The sequence below is a fragment of the Penicillium riverlandense genome (assembly GCF_028828495.1).
Source record: "Penicillium riverlandense strain IBT 135883 chromosome Unknown utg000003l_segment0_segment0, whole genome shotgun sequence".
Classification (NCBI taxonomy): domain Eukaryota; kingdom Fungi; phylum Ascomycota; class Eurotiomycetes; order Eurotiales; family Aspergillaceae; genus Penicillium; species Penicillium riverlandense.
The window spans coordinates 3,037,264-3,062,064 of record NW_026643196.1 but is presented as its reverse complement, the minus strand read 5'-3'; the positions used below and the strand labels follow the sequence as shown (position 1 = coordinate 3,062,064).

Sequence of the window (24,801 nt, the reverse complement as noted above, 5' to 3'; positions counted from 1 at the left end):
TCATAATATTCCGCGTGCATCCACTAGAGTATAAATCTCAGGTCGTCACCTCCTCCGGGATCTCCTCATCACCCGTTTCACTGGCGAGCTCGCTCGTCTCACTGGCCTTGTCGGATTTGCGAGACTTGCGGGAGAAGAAGCCCAGGCTGCTTCGAGTCGACTTGTCTGCAGACGGCACACTGGAGACAGTGCTGTCCACGCTCTTCCCGAGCTGGGCTTCGCTGGCGCCATCCTCGTCAATGTCACCCTGCTGCGAAGACTCCCCCTTCTTGGAAAAGAAACCAGAGCGATCTTTCCACGAGCTGAATTTTCCAGAGCTGCCTTTGCGAGTAATCTTACGGATGAACGACTCCTTCGAGGCATTGTCCACGGACGTACCGGAAGGCAGGCGCTCCAAAGACTCGTATGAGTCGCCGGTGAAATGAGACAGGGACCGAGAATCGCGGGAGATGCGAGACTCCGAAGGGGAGCCATCTTCCAGATCAAGGGAGGCATCGGTTTCTTTATCCTTGTCCTTGTCCGATTTCTTGCCAGTGAAGACCGTCCTGAATGTCGGCGCAGCCGGGTTCAGTTTCGGATTCGGCGTGAGTGGCCGGTGGGATGAGGAAGGGCGAGTGCCAATCGGAGCCTGGAGCGGCCGAAGCGGCCGATCAAACGAATCCTCGACAAAATCGGAATCGCCAGTCAGGCCTAACGGGAGGTGGCCAGACGATCCGTATGAGATGGAAGGCCGACGGGAAGGGGCTCGAGACCAAGTTGACGGAGACGCCCAATCAAGACCAAGAGGACTGGTTCGATGCCCAGCTTTCTCTGTCGACGGCCAACCGAAATGTCGGTTGTCCGTAGAGGGGTGAGGGAGCTGGTTCTGGTTGTCAAAGGAGAACGTAGACGATGGCCGTGGAGACAGGGAACCACGTCGGACGCCGCCGAGAAGTGATGAAGGATCAATGGGGTCATGTCGCGGGCTGAATTGATCGTAGCCATCGGTATTCGCACGTCCGGCATTTCCAAACCCAAACTTGCTCGTGGAGAAGATGCTCGAAAAAGCCGCTCGTCGGGAGGGCGGGTGGTCAGACGAACTGTCCGCGGTGGCTTCGGCAGTGTTGCTTCGCGGGAACAAAGACATCGGACTAGCCCAATTGCCAGTGTAGCTCAACCGCCGACGTCGTGAGCCAATTGGGTCCATCTCATCGATATTTCGCGGGAAGGACTGACTCTGTCCTGGTTTCAAAGTGCCAAGCATAGGCGATTCATCTGCCAGAGTCTTTCCTCGAGGTCGATGAAAGCCGAACAGGCCGGAAAGCCGCCGAGAAGCGCTCTTTGGTGGCTCTGACAGTTGACCGGGCTCAGAATCCTGTCGGGCTGAGGTGCCGAGTGGGCTGGCGAAGATACTTCCAGGTCGACTCTCTGAAGAGACCGGCGATACCGGCCCGTGTCCAAAACCGTCCAGCGGAGGGGGGTTAGAGTCAAACCGTGGTCGGATAACAGGGCGCGGGAATTCGGGCGACTCTTCGTCCCCGAGGAGATCAGACGGCAGAAGAGCATCAGCACGAGGGCTCATCTGAGGGTTATTGAAAGTTGTCTCCATGTCTGAGCGCATGATCTCCGGCGGGTCTAGATTCGGCAGAGCCATCCCATTATGGATATTGAAGAAGGCAGAGTTCGGCGCAAAAGTTGGCGAGCTAGTGGAAGGTGGATTGTAATTGATGGAGAATGATGGTTCGACACTGGCGAAGTTCACAGGGGACGAGACATTGCTGTTGAGTGAGCTGCGATGGCGGCGGGGGCGAATGGTGGCAGTATTGGACAAATCGAGATCCAATGGAAATGGGCCCGCGCTGCTAGGTCGTTGGGTGGAAAGCCACTTGACTCGCTCCTGGGCTTCCTGATACTGCTGCTGAGCTTGCGTATGAATGTTGACGAGAGTAGCATATCGGGCCTGTAGACTGGCCAATTTAGCCTCCCACTGGCGGGCTCGCTCGTTGTCTATTCGGTCCAACTCTTTGCCATCTTCAGTATCACCCTCCTGGAATCGTGTCCTTTCTTCCTCGAGCTTCTTGATGCGTCCTCCTTTGTCCTGGATCTCGTCATCGATAGTTTTCATCTCCGCTTGCTCATCGGCAATCTTCTTCCGAACTTCATCCGCACGGGTTTTCCCGTCCTCTTCCAGACTCATCTTGTCCTGCTTGGCCTGCTCCAGGTCGACGGTCATGCGAGTGATCTTCTCCTGCCATCGCACAATATCGTTCTTGCGCTTCTTGCGCTGGGCCTCCTTCTGTTGAAGCAGCCTCACGCGCTTCGTCTTTTCGCTCTGCACAGTGCGGTTGACACTCTCCAGCTTGTAGACGTGTTTCTTGAGGTCACCGCTGGCCTCGTCCTTCTCCTTAACACTCTTCTTCAATTCGTTGCGCTGCTTCTCGAGTTCCTTGAGCAATGCGATGTGTTCGTCCTCCTCTTCCGCAGCCTGCTTCTCCAAGTTATCGTTCTCCTGCTGCAGTGACTTCAGACGATCGGCGAGTTGCTCGAGAGATCCACTCTTGTCGTTCCTGACCGCGCTTCTCTGCGTGTCGTCTGCATGGCCAGTCTCAATTGTTCCGGCAGCAGGCGATAGCTTCCGCCCTGTCGATGGCCGTTTGCCCGGTATTGGGCCGGCACTGTGTTCACGAGACATCACTGGAGCCGAAGGAGTGGGCAGGCCCGCTGTCGAACGGGGAATCGATGCCCGGATCGTGGGACCGTCGACTGGGGCAGTTTGTTGCGCTTGGGAGAGCGGGAGAGATTTGGTTCGCACGTGAAGGACGGCGCTGGGCGTTTGAAAGTTCGCTGCGCTCACTGAGAAAACACAGATATGGTAAATGCTGCCTGGTATGAGATTTAAAATCTCTACTGCTGTCTCCGCTCGTTTAGACTCGCCCACTGGACAGTTGTCAGCGCCAGCCGGGAGATTCGCGCTGATCCAATACAAACCTTTAACATTGTTCACTTGAATGATATGCTTATGTATTGAGTTGTGGAAGTCAGGCTGCTTCCAAGCAAGGCGGATCTCACGGGCGTTGATCTCCTCGAGGGTGACCTCTGGGGGCGGAGGAATATCCAGGCCCAGTTTCTCCACCAGGACATCGTTAGGAGTTTGGCAGACCTGCCATGCCCGGTACAGGAGCCTGTGCGACGAGGTTAGTCCAGGGTGTTTGGGCGAGCAGACATAACGGGACTCACCAGATCAGGGCCCACAAGATCGAGGCCGCCAGAAAAAGCGCCATGACGCCTCGCACCCTCACTCGGGGAATGACAGTTGGGTAGGTGTCAAAGGCAAAATACAGCGGCTCGTACATCCCAGCGTCGGGCACCCATGGACGCGGGCAGCGGGGGGTGGTCAATGAGAACAGGCAGGAGCAGAGAGTCTCTGATTGATTAGCCATCGAGTGGGACGGATGGGTCAGGTGACCGACCCTTAGTCAGGGCCCAGTGCTGATGTAAGATGCCTCGGCCCCAACCGTCCCGGGTGTGTTGGGTGGTTGAATGAAGAACTAAATGTTGGGTGGACAACTCTTCCTCGACCACCTAGTACGGACTTTCTTACTTACTGTTGCGGTGTTTCTGGCCCTTCACTACCATCCCCCCTGCCACTCTTTTTGTTTCTTCTTCCCTTTCTGGTTATGAAGCGGCCAGCCCTCCCTGTCGGCTGATCACATGGGCCGTTTGGCAACGGGCCAACTTCCGACTTCCAACGACGAGCAATCCTTTCCGTCATCTTGCTGATCACCTTTGTCCTCAATCCTTCCCCCTCCTGTTGCGGTCTTCCACGGTGTTGCGACACCCCTAGACGACATGCAGTACGTCCGGAGCATCAGCGGCTCTGTCTCCAAGACATGGAACTCAATCAACCCGGCGACGCTGAGCGGGGCTATTGATGTGATTGTCATCGAGCAGGAAGATGGTATGATAACGTGGGGCCAGAACTACAAGGAACAGACTGACAGTCTCATGGCAGGAACCCTAGCCTGCTCGCCCTTTCATGTCCGCTTCGGCAAGTTTTCGCTCTTGCGTCCGTTTGAGAAGAAGGTGGAGTTCAAGGTCAATGGAGTGAAACAGGAATATGCAATGAAACTGGGTGAAGGTGGTGAGGCCTTTTTCGTGTTTGAGACAACCGACGACATTCCTGCATCCTTGCAAACATCACCGCTAGTGTCCCCGGCTGGTAGCCCAAGGCCCGAGAGCGCGGAGGACCTGCCATCGTCCTTGCAAGAACCAGAGTACTTGGACCTTGACCGGTCCAACACGGATGCTCTGTCAGAGGGTAGAAAGACACCACCTGGAATTGTGATGCAGCAGAATACGGGAAGGGCACATACGGATTTAGGTATGATGGGAACCTAACCACCTCGGAAATTTGTTACTCATTCTGCGCTTAGGTGTGATTACACCTCTCTCACGGTCTCCCGATGATTCCGATTTGCGCCACTCTCACCACGACTCGTTGGCTAAGCTACCAATGTTCGAACACTCAGTGTCCGAGGATGTACTTTCAACCAGCGCTCTTCGATCAACCACAATGGAACGTTCGCCCCCCAGTGGCTCGGCTGAAGCAACCGACGAGGGCCTTGGAACACAAAGTCGTTCCCGCAGTCCTCCCCCGATGGACCCCCGGGAGGCTGTCTCCCGGGCAATGAACTTGTCCAAGAAGCTATCGAGTTCAAATATCCCATCGCATGTCACTGACACGGGGGATCTCATGTTGGATATGACAGGCTATAAGAGCAACGAAGAAGATGCACTTCGTGCAGAGGTGGTTGCCCGCAAGATCCTGGCTGAAGAACTGGAAGGCAACTACGACATCGGTGCGCTTATTGGAGCTGACGAGCATGGAAACCTGTGGATCTACAGCAGTGAGGAAGCCAAAGAAGCAGCAGACCGGAGGGCGACCATCAACTCTATGCGGCCTAACACTGCGATGAGTGAGGATGCGGTCTCGGATCCAGGTTATCACAGCGAGGGTGAAAATCCTCTGTCGGAAACGACGCTGACACGGCATCACCGAACCAAGTCGGACGTCCAGCCTGGCTTTCCAACACCTCCTCATTCGCCCATGCAGGATACGTTCGCCGTTGAGACCCGAAACTACGCGAAGACGCTGCGCTTGACCAGCGACCAGCTCAAGGCCCTGCAGCTCAAACCAGGAGCCAACATCATGTCGTTTAGTGTCAACAAAGCGACCTGCACGGCTGCGATGTATCTCTGGAATGGTAACACGCCCATCGTGATCTCTGACATTGATGGAACCATCACCAAGTCGGATGCCTTGGGCCATGTTCTCAACATGATCGGACGCGATTGGACCCATGCGGGAGTTGCGAAATTGTATACGGACATCGTCAATAACGGGTACAATATCATGTATCTTACGAGTCGCTCTGTGGGCCAAGCAGACACAACACGTGCGTATCTTCATGGTGTCTGTCAAGATACCGGGTATCGGCTCCCCAAGGGCCCTGTTATTTGCAGTCCGGATCGCACGATGGCGGCGTTGAGACGAGAGATCTATCTGAGAAAGCCGGAGGTTTTCAAGATGGCTTGTTTGCGAGATATTCTTGGCCTTTTCTCTGGAAAGGAAAACCCATTCTACGCCGGCTTTGGAAATCGGCTGACAGACGCCCTGAGCTATCGATCCGTGAACATCCCGTCCACGCGGATCTTTACTATCAACTCCAACGCCGAGGTGTCCCTGGACCTGCTGAGTCTCACTAAATATAAGAGCAGCTACGTGACCATGCAGGAACTTCTTGATCATTTCTTCCCTCCAACTAGTCTGCTGGTGCAGGCTGGCGGTGAAGAGTACACGGACTTCACCTACTGGAGGGAGACACAGCAAGAGTTGGCGGATTTCTCTGCAACAGACAGTGAAGACGAGGAAGAGGAAGAAGACGAGGTTGCCGACGATGAAGAGGATGAAGAGGCAGATGATGAAGAGTACGAAGACGAACCGAGCGATGGCGAGGGCAGCGAATACCTTGACGATGAGACGGGAATTGCAGAAGAGGACGCCGCGGACATGACTGCGAGTTACATGTCTCAAGACTCGGTGGCCATCTCCAACCCGGCCGGCTCGATTATTGAGTCTGTGGAAGGCGGTCCGGACCTTGAAGAGGGTGTGGCCGGCGTGCAAGTTGAGTCGCAAGAACCCACCGACCCTGCGCGTGCGACTTCTCTTCCTCTCCTTCCCAAATCACCACGAAAGCCTTGATTCACTATCTTTGAATTACCTGCAAAGAGTACTGGGATTCTGTTTCTGCTCATAGATACACGTTGTCATTGTGCGAGTTTATTTGTCGAGCCAGACCTGCATTCACTCTGCCCACTGTGGTGTGGCAGTGTTATACCTTGTTCAACACTTGCATGCAGAATGGGCTTTGCATTATACACGGCCACTCTGACTGAACTGATTTTTTGCATTGATGGCGTTTTGCATTTTTGGGGGAGTTGTACATTGTTGATGGCGCATTGTGTGGATGTATGGACTTTGATTACGGGGGTGATTAATGCGCAACGGAGGAATGGAACTGACGTTAGGATCGAGGCACTGTAATAGAATGCAAATATTCATTATGAACTTAAGGGTATCTTTCTATGACAGAATAGAAGCCAACATGCCGCCTATGTACAAAACGACCACACCAAGGCTGGCTGATGGAATATGGCTCCTCTAGGTATGCTGCAAAAAATCAAGCACGCAACACAATGCAAATCAGACATCTTTAGACTTGGATGTCTTCTTGTCTTTTTTGTCCTTTTTGGACTTTTTCGTCACCTTGGATTCAACATCCGCCCCGCTTTCTTTCTTCTTGGACTTCTTGCTCTCTCGGGATGTCCGTTTCGCTTTGCTGTTTTTCTTCTCCTTTCTCCGTGCCGAGTCGTCATTCGTCGTAGTATAGTCCAGCCGGTCTGGATCCGAATCGGTATCCGTTGACATGGGCGTGGGATAATCTCCCTCGATGGCCGACAGCTCGACGCTTTTTGCTTTCTTTGAAACATCCAGGGCACCGTCACCATCTAATTTGCGCCTTTCTTTCTCCTTCTTTTCTTTCTTCTCCTTCCGCCTCAACCGCCGCTCCTCTTTGCTTTCTTTGCATTTCTCTGAATTGGAGGTCTCACTCGACGACTGCGCGGAGCCAGTCTCCGCAGTCCCATCTTTGAGCTCGCGGCGCTTCCGCTTCTCCTCTTTGCGAGCAGCTTTCTTCTCTCTCTTGGCCTGGCGGTCCTCATCATCTTCGGCCTCCCTCTTCCGCTTTGACTTCACCTTCGCTTCAGCCTTCTGCTGTTCTTCTTTCCTCTCCGTAATCGTTCCAGCCAGCCCTGTGCCCCGCACGAAGAACCGGTACAGCTCGCTGGTCAGCGCATTATTCGACCGATCCACATCAGCATTTTCTTCGCCGATGCCCTTCAGCGCATCCTCGAATCCGCGCAACCACCACTGGTTCGTCGGATCCTTTGTCGTCTTTTTGCCCACCCCGTGGTTGTTCTGTTTGCGGGCGACGAGAATCGGCCGCGTGAGGCCCAATCCGCCGTGTGGACCGGGTCGCTGGTTCGGGTTGAGAGGGTTGCCGGGGCCGGACCAGCCGTGGCGTAGTAGGTAGGCTTGTGCATCCATCGGGTGATAGGGGTTTGTGTTTCTTCTTTGGGCGGAGGGAATTGGAATCAAGTCAGGGTACTTCGGGTGGTGTTTTTTGATTTCTTTGGCGAAGGCGGAGGCTAGCTCTGCAAGACTTGAGAAAACAAAGGGAATGCTGTTTATGATTTCATTTGTTCCATCTCCTTATAAGTAACCGAGAGGAAAGGCGCACTTGGACAATGGTGTGTTGTTGGTTGTCGAAAAAAAGTCTGGATCGGCAAAAAGTTGGATGGTCTATCACGTGACCAAAGGACCGTCGATAATGGCCTCGGGGAGTGGATGTAGTTGCTGATTTTCTATTTCAAGTAGTTTATGGTGTCCGAATGTCAAGAAAGTAAATCCAAAGGTTTATTGACAACTTGACAGGATTCAGATTGATATCGACAAAAAAGTTACTGTCCGGAGGGCAATGATAGTATACACTATCATTGCAAAAACATTGATTAGGCTGGGGTTCGATCCCAGGACCTTGTCGGTGTGAGCGACACGTGATAACCAACTACACCACCCAACCAATTGCTGACAGGATTGAGGAATTTTTGTAATTCAGTTCAATTCGTTTCGACCAATTGCAAATAAGGCTGGAACCAAATATGAACAACTTTGTTGCTTTGCTTTGTAGGTAGAGATAGGGAAGTATAGTAGATATCCAGTTGGCCTTATTAATAAGACATATTCTGACCCTAAATCGGTGTTATTCGACTGCTTTCATTAGAATACCAAAGCATTGTGCACCTCCTCGTCACCTTATTCCTAGAAATACGCCCTTATACTACTACATCAGCAGATGCCAGGGCTTTTGGTATGATAAATTAGCTTCCGGGCCTTGGTGTGTAAACCAGAACCCCACAATTGCGATAGTGATGATTTGATAATTTGCTGGGAAGAATCTATCCTGTCGATCGTCAGAAATTTCAGACCACGAGCCGGCAGAAGAACGAACAAATCCTCCAGGCGCCATGACCACCTACTACAAGGAGACCTTGATCGATCTTATCAAGGAATTAACGCTTTCTTGATGCTTGGGAAAGTCCATAGTGAGAATCATTGGCTAATGGGTAATCTTCGATGGAGGAATATTTGCGCAATACTTAAGAGGCAGCTCCCTCTTACCAGACCTTTCGACTCTATTATTATTTATGAGAACTGATTATACGCATGGCTACAGACAATTGAGCCACCCATTCAAGTTTGCCGAACGGCGGACATCCCAAATGTTAAATGGAGAATGAATACTATGCACGAGGCGAATCGGACGTAAAATCCTTAGTTGGTGGAGACATAGCAAGCACTTTATTGTGCGCCGATGGAACCTCGTCCCACTACGAATGGAGACCGCGTTGTAAGCAACGTGAAGGATGTAGAATTGTAAAAGGTCTGATTGGAATCTGCCGGAGGCGGGTAAAGCTTCACTCACCCCACCGTCTTTGGAAGAAAGCCAGGTCTAGAATAGAGGGGCAGCAGGAGGTGGAGAGCTGAATGAACTTCCTCCATACTTAAAATCTAAAACATGAGTGGCGGTATGCAACTTCAGCAGTGGATAACAAGCCCTAGACCCGCTCGGGCCGGTGGGTTTGCTACCCGATTATCCACACATCCCGTTGAACTTAGTCGGCAACCCGATAAAAACTTCTGGTCCACCGGTCGCCATGCCTGCGCAAGGAGAGATTCTTTGAATCACTAGACGTAAAATACTGGAAGCAAAAGAAAGAAACTCTGGTTTGAATTTCCTCGTTCTTCTCTTTTGAACCAGGCAAGTCCAAGTGATCAGTGAAGTGCAAGCCCTTGGCCTGTGGTGACGAACGTAGAGATAGCAGAATCAGAATTAGTTAATAATTGCCTGAATTGCGCTATCAAAGACCCGGTTTTATTTTTGGACGTACAGTATACTGCATGAGTAGCAGATAAGCGACCAGTCGACAGAAAACTCGACTCCCCGTGCGTGGGTCCTTCCAAAAAGAGCTATACCCGCTGCCCACTTTTTAAATTGGAGCGTTTGAAGAATCTGATTCTAGTTCAGATTTTTTGCTAGGCTTATAGATATGCCGGTGGTACCAGTAGTGCTTTCTTGTTCAATTTCATCTCAGCAAGTCTCATAATGGCCATTGTTGTCGATTACTTTAGTAGCCGACCTCGGAGTCACCAGCAAAGTGGTGAGAAAGATGTTGGGTTTGGTGACATTCCCAAGGTCATTGAGCCTACAGTTATTTTCAGTCCCGAGTCATCGGTGCCGGTGACTCCTTCGCCCGAATTGGCATCACCAGCTGGAAGTGAAGATCCTATTCTCTTGGAAAAGCTCCCGCAATTTGGTCGCTTAGCTTCATGGAAGGGTTCCCTGATTTTGCTTGTGACTTCCGGCTCTCAGTTTCTCGATAATGTGTTCATGACAAGTTCAAACATCGCTTTGTCCTCGATACAAGATGAGTTTGGTGTGACCAGCACCGACTTGCAGTGGATCATCTCAGCATACACCTTGACTTTTGGAGGTTTCCTGTTACTTGCAGGAGCCTTGTCAGACCGGTAAGTGTCTTATAATTAATTTATTTGAGGCGCATAATTTCTAACTTGCGCAGGTATGGGCGGAAGAGAATACTTTGTCTCGGTCTCCTTTGGCTGTCGATTTGGACCTTGGCTATTGGGTTCGGACAATCGTTCATTCAACTCACTATATTCCGCGGGATCCAAGGTATTGGAGCTGCTCTTACTGTGCCTTCGGCGATTGGAATTATCAGTTCCTACTTCAGTGGCGTTGATCGCACCCGAGCCCTGTCCATCTATGGGGCCTCGGGGACGCTTGGGTTCTGCACCGGGCTCATCTTTGGTGGCTTCCTCACCTCATCCTTGGGATGGAGATACATCTTTTATTTGATTGTTATCATTACCGGTGCACTGGGAATTTTGGGTTTCATTGTTCTGCCCAGTGATTTGCCATCGGAGAAGCAACACGAAAGGATGGACTACTTCGGTGCCTTAATGTCTACTGCCGGTCTGATCCTACTTCAGTTTGTGCTGTCTAGTGGTGGTACCTATGGCTGGGATCAGCCATTCATTATTGTTCTATTGCTTCTGGCCATTGGCTTGCTGGTTGGTTTCACTTTCCTTGAGAAGTACATCAGCAACCCGATCATGCCGTTGTCCATGTGGAAAGTTCGCAATTTCGCCGGTCTATGGATTGTAGGTTTTGGTAAGTGTTTCTATCATCAGTTCCATGCTATGATCAATACTAACAAGACCAGCTGGCTATGGTACCTATCAGAACGTCATCTACTATATCGTCTTGATGGCTCAGCAAGTGGACAACCTCTCAGCTGGAGATACCGCCCTCCGCTTTTTACCCATGGGAGCAATCGGATTCATCGTCTCTCTGGGGACGGGAAAGCTGCTTGAATACATGAATGGGAAGCACCTTCTCATCATTGGACTAGCTCTAGCTGTGGTCGCGCCTATCCCGAGTTGTATCACTTCGAGTCCAGAGACAAGCTTCTGGGTCAATGTTCTTCCTACATCGTTGATCAGTATCTCCGCTGTGTCTTTTATCTTTGTTACAACGAGCACGGTGGTGTTGACTAGTGTGCCAGTTGAGGTTAAGAGCCTGGCTGGTGGAATGGTGGGTTTATTCGACGCTCTCCTCAACATCGAACTATACTGACCATTTAATCCAGCTGAACACTGCATTCCAGATAGGTTCTGGCGTCGCTCTGGCTATCTCTGCTGCAGTCACTGAAGCAGTCGATATTTCCAAGGGACAAAGCCTTGCACGGCAATACTCCACCGGCCTCTGGTGCTCTGCCGGACTTGCCGGGCTTGGACTAGTTGTTAGTGTTTTCGCGGTTCGGCAAAAAGGAATTGGACCCAAGGATCGATTGGGAGGCCCGGTGGCCTTGTGATTTGATTCGGGGCATTGGTTTATCTGCATTGACTATAGATATTTTGGTATAATTAGACTACACTATGATGGGCGTTTACATATTTGGGAGATAAAAGGAATACATAGAGGCGTCGAGTGAATAATACTGTTATTTTTTTATTTTTTATTTTTTTTGTGTTCTGTTCTATGCTCTTCGACTTTTAGAGGAGTAAAAAACTCTGATTGTGGTTCCTCTGGCTGTGTCTAGCTTCCGCCGTGGAGGCCGGCCACTGTGCAGGCTCCACTGATAAATTCTTGGGCCCGTAGTTAATGCCTAAAAAAGAGTCTCTTTTCTCGAATCCAGATATGCACTAGGGTTTCCCTGCAGCTATACGAATTTGCTAAACGTCCAAGAAAACCAACGCTCGTACTACGTCGCTTAGAGCTAGCTGTCCCGAAAAAGGAGAATAATGAGTCCTGCGAAACCCTAGAAAACCCACCATGGCATCAGACGGCACGCTCTCACTCCCCCCCCCAATGTATCGATCGACAGTTGCGCCAAGGTAAGGCGGACTGTCGCCAAGACCAACAATTGCAACTCTTATTCATCAGAGTCGGATTGAATTGACTAGCTCTCACGTGGCAAAATATGGGATTTCGGCTGGAAAGCAAAAGTAAGTGGCCGTGGTTGGTACGAAGGGAGCAAAAAAACAATGTCGGGAATAGCGCATTATTCCAACGTCTAAATACAAAAGTCGTTTCAGATTTCCCGATCGTGTCCGGGTTGCGGTTCAAATAAAAATAGATGCCTGTAGTTAAGACGATGGGCCTAGTGAGCGGTACGTTGCACGAGTCGTCAGGGGCCGGGCCAACCAGGACATTCCCCTTCCCCTGCTTCCCTTGCAGATCACACCCACCTCCCCTGCGTCGAGAATGCTCATCCTACAGGCCAGGGTCACCTCCACGGAGCTCCGCCATCATTCTCTTGGCTGGATGCTCCTCCCTTATTACTGCGTGCCCCCGCAATCCGCTCTCTGAGTTCTTTTGTTTACATCCTTGCTGCACTCTTTGCGAGAACGCCGAGGACGATAGATATTACTTTTCCCGTCCTTTTCCACTCTTTGGCGCGTCCTCAGTATCACCATGCGCGTTTTTCCGCTGTCGCTTTCTCTATCGGCCCTCGCCCTGGTTGGGCCCACTCTTGCAGTACCCCATAACGGCCAGGCGGAGAGTGTGCGCAACCAATCGTCCAGCCAAGGCAGGGCCGCCGCGGTCAAGGAAGCTTTCCAGCATGCCTGGACTGGATATATGAAATACGCTTTTCCTCATGACGAGCTACACCCGGCCAGCAATGGCTACGGTGACTCCAGGTGAGCATTGCCTCAATTGTGCTGGGCGCGATTTAAACTAATGCCTATTATAGAAATGGATGGGGAGCTTCGGCCGTCGATGCCCTGTCCACCGCTATCGTGATGGGCGACAAACAAGCCGTGAATCAGATCCTCGAGCATATTACCAAAATCAACTACAACTATACCGCGGACACGGTCAGCCTTTTCGAGACGACCATTCGTTACCTCGCTGGCATGCTGTCCGGCTATGACTTGCTCAAAGGACCTGCATCGAGCCTAGCCAGCGACCCCAAGCTTGTCGACGCACTGCTGTCCCAGTCGAAGAATTTGGCGGATGTGCTCAAGTTCGCATTTGATACCCCGTCGGGTGTTCCGTACAACAATATCAACATTACCTCGCATGGTAACGACGGCGCCACCACTAATGGCCTTGCAGTGACCGGAACGCTCGTGATGGAGTGGACGCGCCTCTCCGACCTCACGGGCGACGACCAATACGCCAAGATGAGCCAAAAGGCCGAGTCCTACCTGTTGAACCCGCAGCCGTCTTCTGCCGAACCGTTTCCCGGCCTCGTAGGCAGCTATATCAACATTTCAAACGGTGAATTTGACGATGGCTCTGTGTCATGGAACGGCGGCGACGACTCATTCTATGAGTACTTGATCAAAATGTACGTGTACGATCCCAAGCGGTTTGAGACCTACAAGGATCGCTGGGTTTTGGCGGCGGAGTCGACAATCAAACACCTGCAGGCGCATCCCGAGTCTCGCCCGGACCTGACTTGGCTGTCCTCATACAACAACGGCGATTTCGATCTGAGCTCGCAGCACCTCACCTGCTTTGATGGCGGCAGTTTCCTGCTGGGCGGTACCGTTCTCGGTCGCCAGGATTTTATTGACTTCGGCTTGACTTTGGTGAACGGCTGCGAAGATACCTACAACCAGACCTTGACCGGAATAGGCCCGGATTCATGGGGCTGGGACCCGAACTCTGTGCCAAGCAGCCAGAAGGCGTTCTATGAGCGTGCTGGATACTACATCAGCAGCGGCATGTATGATCTTCGGCCCGAAGTGATTGAGAGTTTCTACTATGCCTACCGTGTCACAGGCAAGCAGATTGTAAGTATTGACCAAGCTGTGACTGGACAACGCTAATGGCCTGTCAGTATGCGGACTGGGTATGGAATGCTTTCAAGGCAATCAATGCCACCTGCCGCACCGACTCCGGCTTTGCGGCGGTGAGCGACGTCAACGCGGCCAGTGGTGGTTCCAAGTACGACAACCAGGAGAGCTTTCTGTATGCCGAGGTGATGAAATACTCGTACCTTACATTTGCAGAGGGTATGTCAATTTCCTGCAGCCAGAGAAGTCTCATACTGATAGCCACTAGATGCCCCATGGCAGGTCAAGACCGGTGGCAGCAACACCTTTGTCTTCAACACCGAAGCTCACCCACTGTCCGTCTCGCACACTTGATTTTGCGTTTTGTGCAAATTCCTAAAGCCTATGCGTTATCAGTACATAGCATGTCCAGAACTAGAGCGTATTCTTAGCATTAGATCGATGGATATATTTTCCCCTGGCTTTCCTTTGTTGAATTGCAGTAGATTCATTCGTGGTAGACAAGAGGCTGGGATGATCTCAACTCCCTTGCTTGGTTTCAGATCTCGCGTGTTGTCCCCTAGCAGCTGCGGTGTCCATGCACCTGGGGTATATGCTGTGGCAGTTGGGCCCGCATTTGCATCGCAGAATGTCTCAGCCAGATCTACGAAAGGTTATAGATGGCTGGGATTACTGGAACGCACGCCTTGTCCTTCATTCACTGCTCTGAGTTTGGAATATTCCATAATCATGAATTGGATACTTATTGTCTTGGCTCATATCTAAATAGCCACAAATATAGTCACTAAAGACATAACTCAATAACAGAACCATAACCAATAATGAGAAGCCGGGAATTCTTTGATATATATATCTAGCTGTCTATATCGTCTAACAGACTCATCCTTGTTCACCACACGCGGAATGCTTACTGTTGAGCTTTCGCCCAAGCAGTTGGCCAGACAAGCACGGTGCTCACCAGCATCGCCATTCCAATTCCCAGCGTCTCGAGGGGAATCCACCCCAGGAAAGATCCAGGAAGTGTCAGGTCCAAACTGTCAATGACAATCCGGTTCAGTAGGGATAAAGTCGATGGAGCTGGTTTCGCGGGAGCAACTTCTTTGGTCTTCTCCTGTTTCTTTTCATCTGTACCCGAAGTTCCACTTGTAGTGCTTGGTCCTGCTGAACCAAGCACGAGTTCCTTGGATGTTCTTGCGATTGATATACAAATGGCATAGAACCAAAACTTGTTGGCTTCGAGCAGAACGGGCATGTACCACGAGACCAAGTAGATATTCATGTCGTGCAGCTATTGTAGACTCAAGTCAGCAGTGTGTACCAACGACTGTTTCAGATTTGAAGGAACAGTTACCATAGTCAAGTCCTCCAAAAGAAAATAAAGCCCGAGGCAACTGGATTCCACCACCTCTAGCATCATCATCATGGTTCCAGCTGCAGAACCTCCGGCCAAGAGGTCTTGGACATTCTGGAAAAAGTCTAGAAAACAGAAGAATCGGAGATACCGCCTCGCTGGATACTATCAGTACCCAGTTCGCAAACACTTATCTAGGGAGACCGAGGGCAGGCGATAAACCAACCGAGCGCTAGCTGGGACGCCGCTATTGCACACTTCGTGACAGTAGCATTATCGAGATTAAGCTCTGCCCCAATCAGAACGAGAGCATGGACTAGGCGGAGAGTCAAATCGAGGCCGGCGGTCGAATTGGTGAAATTGGCCAGTTGTTTGGAGAGTGACGCCTTCGAACGGGCCGGATAAGTGTGGGCCATTATCTGGACAGACTTGGCGATTTTTGTGGAGACAGTGATATGAAAGAGCTGTTTAGTTAAAGGTGGCTTGTCTACAGGGATACGTATATCTTTATCTTGTACGGATCCAAGAAAGTGCGCGCCGCAGTATTCTTGGAACCCTAACCCTAACTTAAATGTGGTTTCCCGCGGAAAACTCAATACGATATCTAACACGAAGCGCTAGGACAGTATCTTACAGATCGGCGCTATACGACGTAAGTATTGTGGAGTAAACGAAGGAGGCGTCCAGTGGGGAATATGATTCGCCAAGATGAATACGGGGCCTCCTTCTTCGGTTTAACATGATGCGGGGGTATTCGAGATAACTGCCAGATAAGGAGTTGGCACAGACGACAGCAATTCGCGTACATTCCTATAATAAGAGGGTTTATCGGCTCCTTCCCCCTCTACGAGCAAGCAATGCCAGCGTGTCCAGTGCATAATATCTCCGTTACTGGAACAGAATTGAAGCTATGGAATCTCCTACACATCCCGATAGGGTTGGTGACCCGACCAAGACCTTCGACGCGAAGGATCGCGACCCAAGCCTAGATGGAAAAGGCGAAGAGGCTTTGCCTGCTGAGCTCATATCCGCTGGCTCGGAACACTTACACAGAAGGCTAGGAGGAAAGGAGATACAGCTGCTTGCAGTTGGTGGCGCAATTGGAACATGTACGCAAATACCCCTGAGGTTAGACATGGATCAAGCTCATTTGATTGCCCCTTCACAGCTTTGTTCGTGCAAATGGGAGCTTCTCTCCCTAAGGGTGGCCCTGCAGGACTCTTTTTGGGATTTATCTTATACGGCACAATTATTTTCTCGGTCAATCAATGCTTCGGTATGTTCGAGTCCCCTTTAATCCCTTCACTATTTTGCAGCTATGACCATGCTAACAAGGCCATACTCCGCAGCCGAAATGGTCACATATCTCCCCATCGCGTCGCCATTTATTCGATTAGGCGGATTCTGGGTTGATGACGCGTGGGGCTTTGCGTTGGGTTGGAATTACTTCTTCCTTATGGGTATGTCATACTCAAGCCTTTTCAGCAATTTCCGTGATTTGGTTGTCTGACAGCTCTTTTTATCTTCTTGAATACAGCATTCGCTATCCCATACGAGATCACGGCAATCAATGTGCTCCTTACCTTCTGGACAGACAAGGTTCCTATCGCGGCAGTTGTGGTGATTTGTTTAGTGATATATGCGTGCGTTCCCTATACAGCCGACCCAAACCTGGGTTAACAGGAATTGACTAACTTATGATTGAAGTGGGCTCAATGGACTTGCAGTCCGGTACTTCGGAACAGCCGAGTTTTACCTGGCCATTTTCAAGATTTTCCTCATGATCGGACTCATTTTCTATACATTTGTCACCATGGTCGGTGGGAATCCAGAACATGATGCCTACGGATTTCGCTATTGGAACAAGCCTGTAAGTGGACAACATTCGTCCTTTATCTTCATTGGCTAACAAAACGCCGCAAGGGTGCATTCGTCGAGTATCTTGCACCAGGGAACACGGGACGGTTTTTGGGGATACTTTCATGCATGATCCAAGGATCTTTTACGTGAGTATATTATTGTGAACATTGAGTGCCGTTTAACTGATTCCATTATACAGCATGGTTGGCCCAGAGTATATTTCCATGACCGCCGGTGAAGCAGAAAATCCTCGCAAATTGATGCACCGAGCTTTCTCTTCATTTGTCTGGCGTCTTTTGTTTTTCTTTCTTGGAGGCGCTCTCTGTGTGGGAATTGTCATTCCATATGATGACAAGCTCCTGACCTCCTATCTCGCTGGAAGCAAATCCGGGACTGGAGCTGCGTAAGTCTACCCCCCTCCCTTTTCCAAACTCCAGGATGTCTAACTTAATTGACTATCAGATCTCCCTATGTCATTTCTATGGTTGAATTTGGAATCAAAGGCCTTCCTTCCCTGGTCAATGCCTTGATTATGACATCTGTTCTTTCCTGCGGAAACAACGTTGTGTTCTCTTCTATCCGTACACTGCATGGTTTGGCAGTTGACGGGAAGGCCCCAGGCTTTCTTGCAAAGGTCAACAACCATGGTATTCCGTACTACGCTGCCATTACATCTCTGGCCTTTTGCCTTCTCGCCTTCCTGCAGCTCAGCAAATCGTCATCCACCGTCCTGGATTGGCTTGTTGGAATTTGCACCGCGTCATATCTGATCAACTACTTCGGAACCATTGTGACTTATCTACACTTTTATGCCGCCCTTCGCAAGCAAGGGATTGATCGAAAGACCCTGCCATATCAAGGAATTCTCCAGCCATATCTGGCCTGGTACGCATTGTTTGGTACGTTCATAATGACTCTGATTATCGGCTATACCGTATTCATCAATGGTGAGTGGGATATTACGACTTTTGTGACGAGTTACTTGATGGTTGGCTTCTTCCCCGTTGCTTTTGTGTTCTGGAAGGTCATCAAGCGTACGCAGTACGTTCGGCCAGGGGACGCGGACCTTCAACTTGGCAGTGTCAAAGATGACATTGACCTATATGAAACGCTATACGAGCCACCAAGGAGAGGGAAAATCTCCGGTTGGCTCAACAGTTTCTTCGAGTAACCGATAGGTTACTATTTGTATTGGAATAGTTAGCTGTTGATGCTTACATATATTGGAATTTGCTTTCAATTTACTATAGCAAGGGGGGGAATAAGCTTGCCATCTTGCACAAAGATCCAGTGTAACAGATGTCTTAAAAGAGCTAGGAGGTGGATGGAAATGCTAGTTTTAGTTAATCTAACAGCCAAGACATTGCAAGGGGAAGACTAAGTTGCATTTGACTACGACTCCCAACATACGAAACAATATGAACAATTGCAAGTTGAATCGATTTCCTCTATTTACAAGCCAACAATATCATCTGCGTTTAGAATTAAACTCGCGAAAAAGAGTGGTTCCCTCACAAATTCCTCTGCTCTAATAAACTCATCTGTAGTATGCGCTCGATTCAAATTCTCGACCAAGTTCACAGGCGTGAATCTGTAAATATTTTTGGTCAAAGCCCAATAAAACTTGGTGTCGGTGTTGGCTGGCATTAGGTATGGAGTGACGATAAGCTCGTCACCTTGGTCTAATGGTTTCAGAACGTTTTTGATGGTCCCGGACAAGATTCGGAAAGATTCAGCATCAACCGGAGAGACGGGAGCCGGCTCCAAGGCATCAACTCCAAACAGGCAAATTTTTCGTTTTTCTTGGGAATGACACGGGGATCGAAAGCCTTCAAAGGCCATACCGTGCTTTTTTGCAATGGGACTGATAAGATTTTCATAGTGTTCTTCAACCTGGGAGACGGAAGTTTCCACTGCAAGCCGCAAGTTGATCAATGCCGATGCGGATTCGGGGATTGCATTGATTTTGATACCACCATTGATCTTTCCAACAGACTGGCTTGTCCTGAAATAATATCTCATATCATCCAGTATTTGGGCCAATTTTTGTTGAGCCGAACCGTCGCCGTGAGCTACCTTGCTCAATTTGTCCCTGACCGAAATGGGGAAACTAGATTCTGGAGCATGCGCAGCAGCGCACTCCAAAATCCGAACATTGGATTCTTGGTGGTCACTTTTCCAGGGAATGGGTGATTTTCAATCGCCACCAGAATCTCCGATAGGACGCCAATGACATTGTGATCAGGCGGATTGCTTGCATGGCCACCAGTCGAGGTGACATTAATCCCGACGTCGAGATAACCCTTTTCCGCGACGGAGACCATTGCGAACGATTGATTAAATTCTCTGTGGATTCCCATGGATCCCTCGTCCATGATCAGATAGATACCGTCGTCACCATACCGATCATGAAGGGAATTCGAAATAGGCCTTGCACAATTCTCTCCGCTGATCTCCTCATCACAACCAAAAGCCAATATAACCGTTCTTTTAGGTTTAAACCCGCTCTTGATCAACAGATCCAAGCTCTCAATGATGGAAATAAGATAGCCCTTGTCATCAGTCGCACCACGGCCCCAGATAAGTTCACCATCGTAGTGGCCCTCATATGGCGGATGGGTCCAGTCTTTGACATTCTCAGCCAGTACTGGAACCACATCTTGGTGTGCAAGCATGAGAATTGGCTTCGCCTCTGAGGCTGGAACGCTGCCTTCCCATGTCAGGATCAACCCGTGGGTATTGGCATGATCCAGCTTAACATTCTGGAGGACGGTGGGGTATTTGGATTTGATGTAATCCTCCATTTGGTAAAATATATCCCATCTTTTGTCTTCGCCGATGGGGCCTAGCTCGTCATAACTTTCGGATGGAATTCGAATCATGCCAGAAAGCTTGTTGATGATTTCTCGGTGATATTCGGGCGATTCTACCTTTTCTCGCACAAATTGTTCAACTTTGGTGTTCTTTGGCGATAGCTTCGGCACCTGCTGGCATATTCCAGATTCTTTTCCCGGGGCATATTTGTCCAACCCATATGGGGCGACAAGCTTGAGCGGATTGCCGAGGATTGCGACAAGCGCTGACACCAGACCAAATGCGAGCGCACCACGAATCAACCATGAACTGGTGGTGGCCTTATCTTGTCGCTGATTGGTTTGCTTTTCCATGCTTGGAAATGTTAATAGCCAAAAGAATTGGAAGGGAAATAGATGAAAGCAACACTAAGCTTGAACAAGGGGGGTTGACTCGTGCCGGCAATTGATTTATAAGCCGGTCTAACTCAATACATGGCGAACATGTATCTATTGACATCCACATACTCGTTTGAGATCCTTTTAGTCAATGGGAAACAAATGCAACCATTTTGCGCTCATTGCGGCTTGTGGAGCTGGGCTACGAAGGACTAGGTCGCAAATAATGCGCGATCAGATCCAGTCGTCTGTCGCCTAGAACTGTCATTTACATAATTTCTCCGTTTACCCGATTCCCTATCTCTTGGCCATCCCGTCTGTTCATTCTGACTCGCAACCAGGTGGGTATGTCTGGGTGTCGGGGAGATAGGGGCCCGAATTCGGCGCTAGGCGAATTGACTCAAATCGAAGCCTGCGGGGAAGCAGGGATAATACGAACACTTGGGTTTTTATTTGAGCTTCCACTTTTGGCTTAGATTGGAGCTAGCGTCCAAGCTTATCGGTATTATTACATCCCTCAAAAGCAGCATCATCATTGTAGCCGGTACCGTAACTCCGCATGATTGACAAAATAAAGAACATAAGCGATATGATCCCGCGGGAAAGATTTATCTGTTTCCCGTGATACAAGAAAACAGCTGATTCAAGTCTGCATTTCCTATCCAAAAATTGAACTGAGTTTGATGAGCTGGCGATTTCATACATCGCAGTCATGTCCGATATGCCACCTGCTTAGCAAGACCCCGCAGTGGGGCCGAGTATGTAATTCTCTAGAAACAGTCGCCGCTAGACATCCAGATTTTTCCTACCTTCAAAATCTACAATATTCATTGACTGAACGAGTCTGTCCGCCTCCAAACTTGCAAAATGGCGGGTTCTAAGCTATCACGAGCTGCGAACGAATTCCGAAGTGACACTTTCACCACACCGACACCGAGCATGCTGGAAGCCATGGCAAACGCTACCATGGGTGATGATGTCTATGAAGAAGACAGTACCACAACTGAATTCCAGAGTGAAATTGCTCGATTGACCGGGATGGAAGACGCCATCTTCATGCTGTCAGGGACTATGGGGAATCAAATTGGAGTCCGCGTCCATCTTAATCAGCCTCCGCATTCAGTGCTGTGTGACTACCGCGCTCACGTATATGCTGAAGAGGGGTCTGGGTTGGCGGTATTGTCTCAGGCAATGGTTACTCCAGTTCATCCCGCAAATGGTATATACTTGACCTTGGAAGATGTCAAGAAGTGGGTCACGCTGGGTGATGATATTCATACTGCACCGACAAAAGTTATCAGTCTTGAGTTGACAATCGGAGGGGTGTTGACTCCGATTGAAGAGATTCAAAAAATTTCTGATTTTGCACATGCCAATGACATCAAGATTCATTGCGATGGTGCTCGACTGTGGAATGCATCTGCGGCCTCTGGATATTCGCTAGCCGAGTACTGCAAATACTTTGACACTGTTTCAATGTGCGTTTCGAAGGGACTGGGAGCGCCCATCGGTGGAGTCCTTGCAAGCACTAAATCGAACATCAAGCAGGCTAGATGGTTGAGAAAACAACAGGGAGGTGGTATTCGTCAGGCTGGCGTTCTGACATCTGCTGCTATGGTGGCACTGAAAGAAGTCTGGCCAACTATGAAGCAAACCCACGAAAAAACCAAGAGATTGGAAACCGACTTGGCAGCCTTGGGCGTTGTGCCTCAGATTCCGGTCGACACCAATTTCTTTTTCATCGACGCCGGGAGATCGAAAATTGATATGGGGGTATTGTTGGAGCAATGCAAAAAGTTCAATGTGAAGTTGATGGATGAGCGAATCGCTTTGCATCATCAAATTAGCGATGAGGCAATTGAGAACCTCAAAGCTGCAATCGCGGAAGCCGTGAAAATCACAAAGGACTTGCCTCCAGGGTATGTCTCCCAGGTCCAACCAGCTGGATATGGGAGCACTTCGAAGATGAACGAGTATAGCTAGCGGGTTTCTCTGCATAGAGGGCTTTCATATCAAAAGGAGACCGCAGATAGACTGATTATCTTGGTCTTTGCTTCTTGTATTTAAAATGACAGTAAACATTCTTTTTCTCTCCTCGATTACTTTTGCAGGCTGCTTAAAAGCTCGAGAGAAAACAATCTGTATCTTAGTATTGTGATGTTTAATAGCCCTGAATCGATTGTTTGCAAAAGCCTGCTGCCTATGGATGGACCATTACTAAAGGTGGTAACTCAACGAGGACGCAGATAAATTAATTTCTTGTAGTAGACTGGAGCAAAACTAATGATAAACTAGGACCCAAGGGGATATCTAGGTAGAAGCTTAAGAGCTCTGTGTCGGGTCACCAACTGCAGCAGCTGGTGCGTAGTCGCTAAAATCGTATTCAATGTCGTAGTCTTCCTCATCAACGTCTCCATCGCTCATTTCGACATCTTGAAGATTCTCGCCCTCGTCAATTTCGTCGGCGGTGAACCCATAGTCTTCCTTACGGAGCTTCTTCCAAGCTGCAATTGTCTGTCTTCGCGTGAGACAGAAAGGCAATTTGGACAGAGGAACACATCCATCCTCAGTAACCTCAACAGTTTGGCCAACAGAGCTGGCAGTGTCGGTAGCCTTATCCATGAGAATAATATGGATAAAGAAAACCATGCCAGGCTTGGCCACAACATTCTGACCACGCACAAACATCGGGAAGTCCATCCATGTCGGCGAGAAAGTCGCACCCAAACTATACCCGCAGCTGTTGAAACGTTGGTCTCGGAAGCCATTCTCATCTGCAACTCGAGCATAAGCTTCGAAGACGTCGCCGATCTCTCGGCCCGGTCTGAGGGCCTCCATAGCTGCCTCCATTTGAAGAACATTGACTCTGTGCATTTCTCGTGCAAGCTTAGTGATGCCGCCAATTGGAATAGTTCGCATTAGACAGGCATGGTAATGCTTGTAAGAAGCAGCGTGTTCCAGCGTAAGCTGGCGATCGATTTTGTCCTTTCCAGTGGAATACCGAGTCAGAACGGCTTTGTTGCCAGAGACAAGAATATTTTCATTGGCGGGATCATCACCACCACCTTCATAGACGGTCCCGACAATCTCTCGCCACAGATCCCCTTCATAGGCACCCGGCTTAGCCAACTTAAGCGTGCGAACGAGGGCGAAATCGGCCAGATAAGCAGCTTTTCGAACCTTACGCATTTCGGTCTCAGTTTTGACAATTCGCAGCTCTCGGGTAAATAGGTCGCTATGATCCACCAAAGTGCAAATGCCTTCGACCGCTTGTTCTAGGGCTTTGCCCAGGCGATGGGTCAGTGAGCAAGAGTCTGGCTCATAACCAATTCGCTTGGACGGGGAGTTAATGCCGAAATCCGTCAGGACCTTTGGAACCAATGAAACAGGATTGCTTCCGGCATCATCAGATCGAATAAGGACATCCTTCTGCTCCAGAATCGAGGTATAAAGTGCCTGGCGCAAATCGGGGATTCGAGTAATCAACTTCATAGAGCCGTCGCTGTGGAAGTACATGGCTTGGAAGAAAACGTAACCGAAAGTGTCGAAACCAGTGAAATAGTACAGCGACTCCTGCTTGGTCATGAGGAAGCCATCGAGGTTCTCTCGCTTCATGAGTTCCAAAGCCCGGTTCCGTCGCTCTTGGAACTCAGCTTCAGTGAAGTAGAGAGCTTTCTTGAAGGGCTGAGCTTTCTTCATAGTGACCATTCTGTTCAACTCGAGATGGGAAGAGACTTTGTGTTCCAGTTCGCTTGCTTTGCTTGCTTCGAAGGAACGTCGAACAAAAGCCGCCTTTTATATTTAGGTGCAACTCCTATGATTGGAACACGTTGGCAGACAACCCGTCTGTTGGAACTAAGTATTGCTTTGAAAAGTTACATGCACATGTGTTGCTATGATTGCAATGCTAGCGCAATACCGTGGTCAGTCCCCCGTTATCGGCTCCATCGGTTGGTTTTTCCACATATAATAATCATGCCGATTGGGTGGCGAAAGTGATTGACAGGTGCACAAGCGTGGATCCCATGCGGGGTTAAGAAAGCTAGAACACGAGGTACATAACCCGATCGTGGCTACATAACACGAGCTGATAAGAAAAGCGGGGCCATAGACAAGACTAAGAGTTTCCCGAGGAAAACACAGTTGATATATACCCAGTCTAGAAGTCCAATCCAGCGTGGATCATCTAGATCATCTGATCCTTATCGTGTAGGAGACGCGTCCGACCCCCCGAAACTTCCTGTCGTCCGTCAGGTAGTCTGGACTGCCCCTGACTTGAATAGTGGTCAAACGATATTTCAAGAAAATAAAGAATTCCGTTTAACTATGGCTGCAATTCCAAAGCTTGAGTGAGCGGATACTATAGCTTGCTTTCTACGGTCTTCGACAATCTTTTGCTATCTGGACTATCT

The 24,801-nt window shown here is 49.7% G+C and overlaps 10 protein-coding genes across 10 annotated transcripts; 5 read left to right on the top strand and 5 right to left on the bottom strand.

Moving 5' to 3' along the window:
- Nucleotides 1-37: 37 nt before the first annotated feature.
- On the bottom strand, nt 38-3,332 carry N7474_004897 (Fibronectin type III domain protein; the record flags this gene model as incomplete). Its single annotated transcript, XM_057196312.1, has 2 exons — nt 38-3,161; nt 3,217-3,332. The coding sequence occupies 2 exons, from the start codon at nt 3,330-3,332 to the stop codon at nt 38-40; spliced, it is 3,240 nt and encodes a 1,079-aa protein (XP_057053708.1).
- A 496-nt stretch (nt 3,333-3,828) lies between these two features.
- N7474_004896 (putative lipin Smp2) lies at nt 3,829-6,241 on the top strand (the record flags this gene model as incomplete). The annotated part of the gene is made up of 2 exons (XM_057196311.1): nt 3,829-4,360; nt 4,413-6,241. The coding sequence occupies 2 exons, from the start codon at nt 3,829-3,831 to the stop codon at nt 6,239-6,241; spliced, it is 2,361 nt and encodes a 786-aa protein (XP_057053707.1).
- A 501-nt stretch (nt 6,242-6,742) lies between these two features.
- On the bottom strand, nt 6,743-7,645 carry N7474_004895 (uncharacterized protein; the record flags this gene model as incomplete). Its single annotated transcript, XM_057196310.1, has 1 exon — nt 6,743-7,645. The coding sequence occupies one exon, from the start codon at nt 7,643-7,645 to the stop codon at nt 6,743-6,745; it is 903 nt and encodes a 300-aa protein (XP_057053706.1).
- Nucleotides 7,646-9,764: 2,119 nt separating this feature from the next.
- N7474_004894 (uncharacterized protein) lies at nt 9,765-11,553 on the top strand (the record flags this gene model as incomplete). Its single annotated transcript, XM_057196309.1, has 4 exons — nt 9,765-10,186; nt 10,240-10,850; nt 10,903-11,273; nt 11,329-11,553. 4 exons carry the CDS (start codon nt 9,765-9,767, stop codon nt 11,551-11,553), a joined length of 1,629 nt encoding a protein of 542 aa, XP_057053705.1.
- A 1,103-nt stretch (nt 11,554-12,656) lies between these two features.
- Nucleotides 12,657-14,341, top strand: N7474_004893 (glycoside hydrolase family 47 protein; the record flags this gene model as incomplete). The annotated part of the gene is made up of 4 exons (XM_057196308.1): nt 12,657-12,883; nt 12,937-13,984; nt 14,032-14,206; nt 14,256-14,341. 4 exons carry the CDS (start codon nt 12,657-12,659, stop codon nt 14,339-14,341), a joined length of 1,536 nt encoding a protein of 511 aa, XP_057053704.1.
- Nucleotides 14,342-14,894: 553 nt separating this feature from the next.
- On the bottom strand, nt 14,895-15,754 carry N7474_004892 (uncharacterized protein; the record flags this gene model as incomplete). The annotated part of the gene is made up of 3 exons (XM_057196307.1): nt 14,895-15,275; nt 15,339-15,496; nt 15,565-15,754. 3 exons carry the CDS (start codon nt 15,752-15,754, stop codon nt 14,895-14,897), a joined length of 729 nt encoding a protein of 242 aa, XP_057053703.1.
- Nucleotides 15,755-16,248: 494 nt separating this feature from the next.
- On the top strand, nt 16,249-18,369 carry N7474_004891 (uncharacterized protein; the record flags this gene model as incomplete). The annotated part of the gene is made up of 8 exons (XM_057196306.1): nt 16,249-16,447; nt 16,507-16,614; nt 16,688-16,798; nt 16,852-16,981; nt 17,046-17,208; nt 17,262-17,344; nt 17,398-17,601; nt 17,661-18,369. The coding sequence occupies 8 exons, from the start codon at nt 16,249-16,251 to the stop codon at nt 18,367-18,369; spliced, it is 1,707 nt and encodes a 568-aa protein (XP_057053702.1).
- A 281-nt stretch (nt 18,370-18,650) lies between these two features.
- Nucleotides 18,651-20,365, bottom strand: N7474_004890 (M20 family metallopeptidase; the record flags this gene model as incomplete). The annotated part of the gene is made up of 2 exons (XM_057196305.1): nt 18,651-19,203; nt 19,296-20,365. 2 exons carry the CDS (start codon nt 20,363-20,365, stop codon nt 18,651-18,653), a joined length of 1,623 nt encoding a protein of 540 aa, XP_057053701.1.
- Nucleotides 20,366-21,256: 891 nt separating this feature from the next.
- On the top strand, nt 21,257-22,372 carry N7474_004889 (threonine aldolase family protein; the record flags this gene model as incomplete). The annotated part of the gene is made up of 1 exon (XM_057196304.1): nt 21,257-22,372. The coding sequence occupies one exon, from the start codon at nt 21,257-21,259 to the stop codon at nt 22,370-22,372; it is 1,116 nt and encodes a 371-aa protein (XP_057053700.1).
- A 339-nt stretch (nt 22,373-22,711) lies between these two features.
- Nucleotides 22,712-24,097, bottom strand: N7474_004888 (M24 family metallopeptidase; the record flags this gene model as incomplete). Its single annotated transcript, XM_057196303.1, has 1 exon — nt 22,712-24,097. The coding sequence occupies one exon, from the start codon at nt 24,095-24,097 to the stop codon at nt 22,712-22,714; it is 1,386 nt and encodes a 461-aa protein (XP_057053699.1).
- Nucleotides 24,098-24,801: the final 704 nt, after the last annotated feature.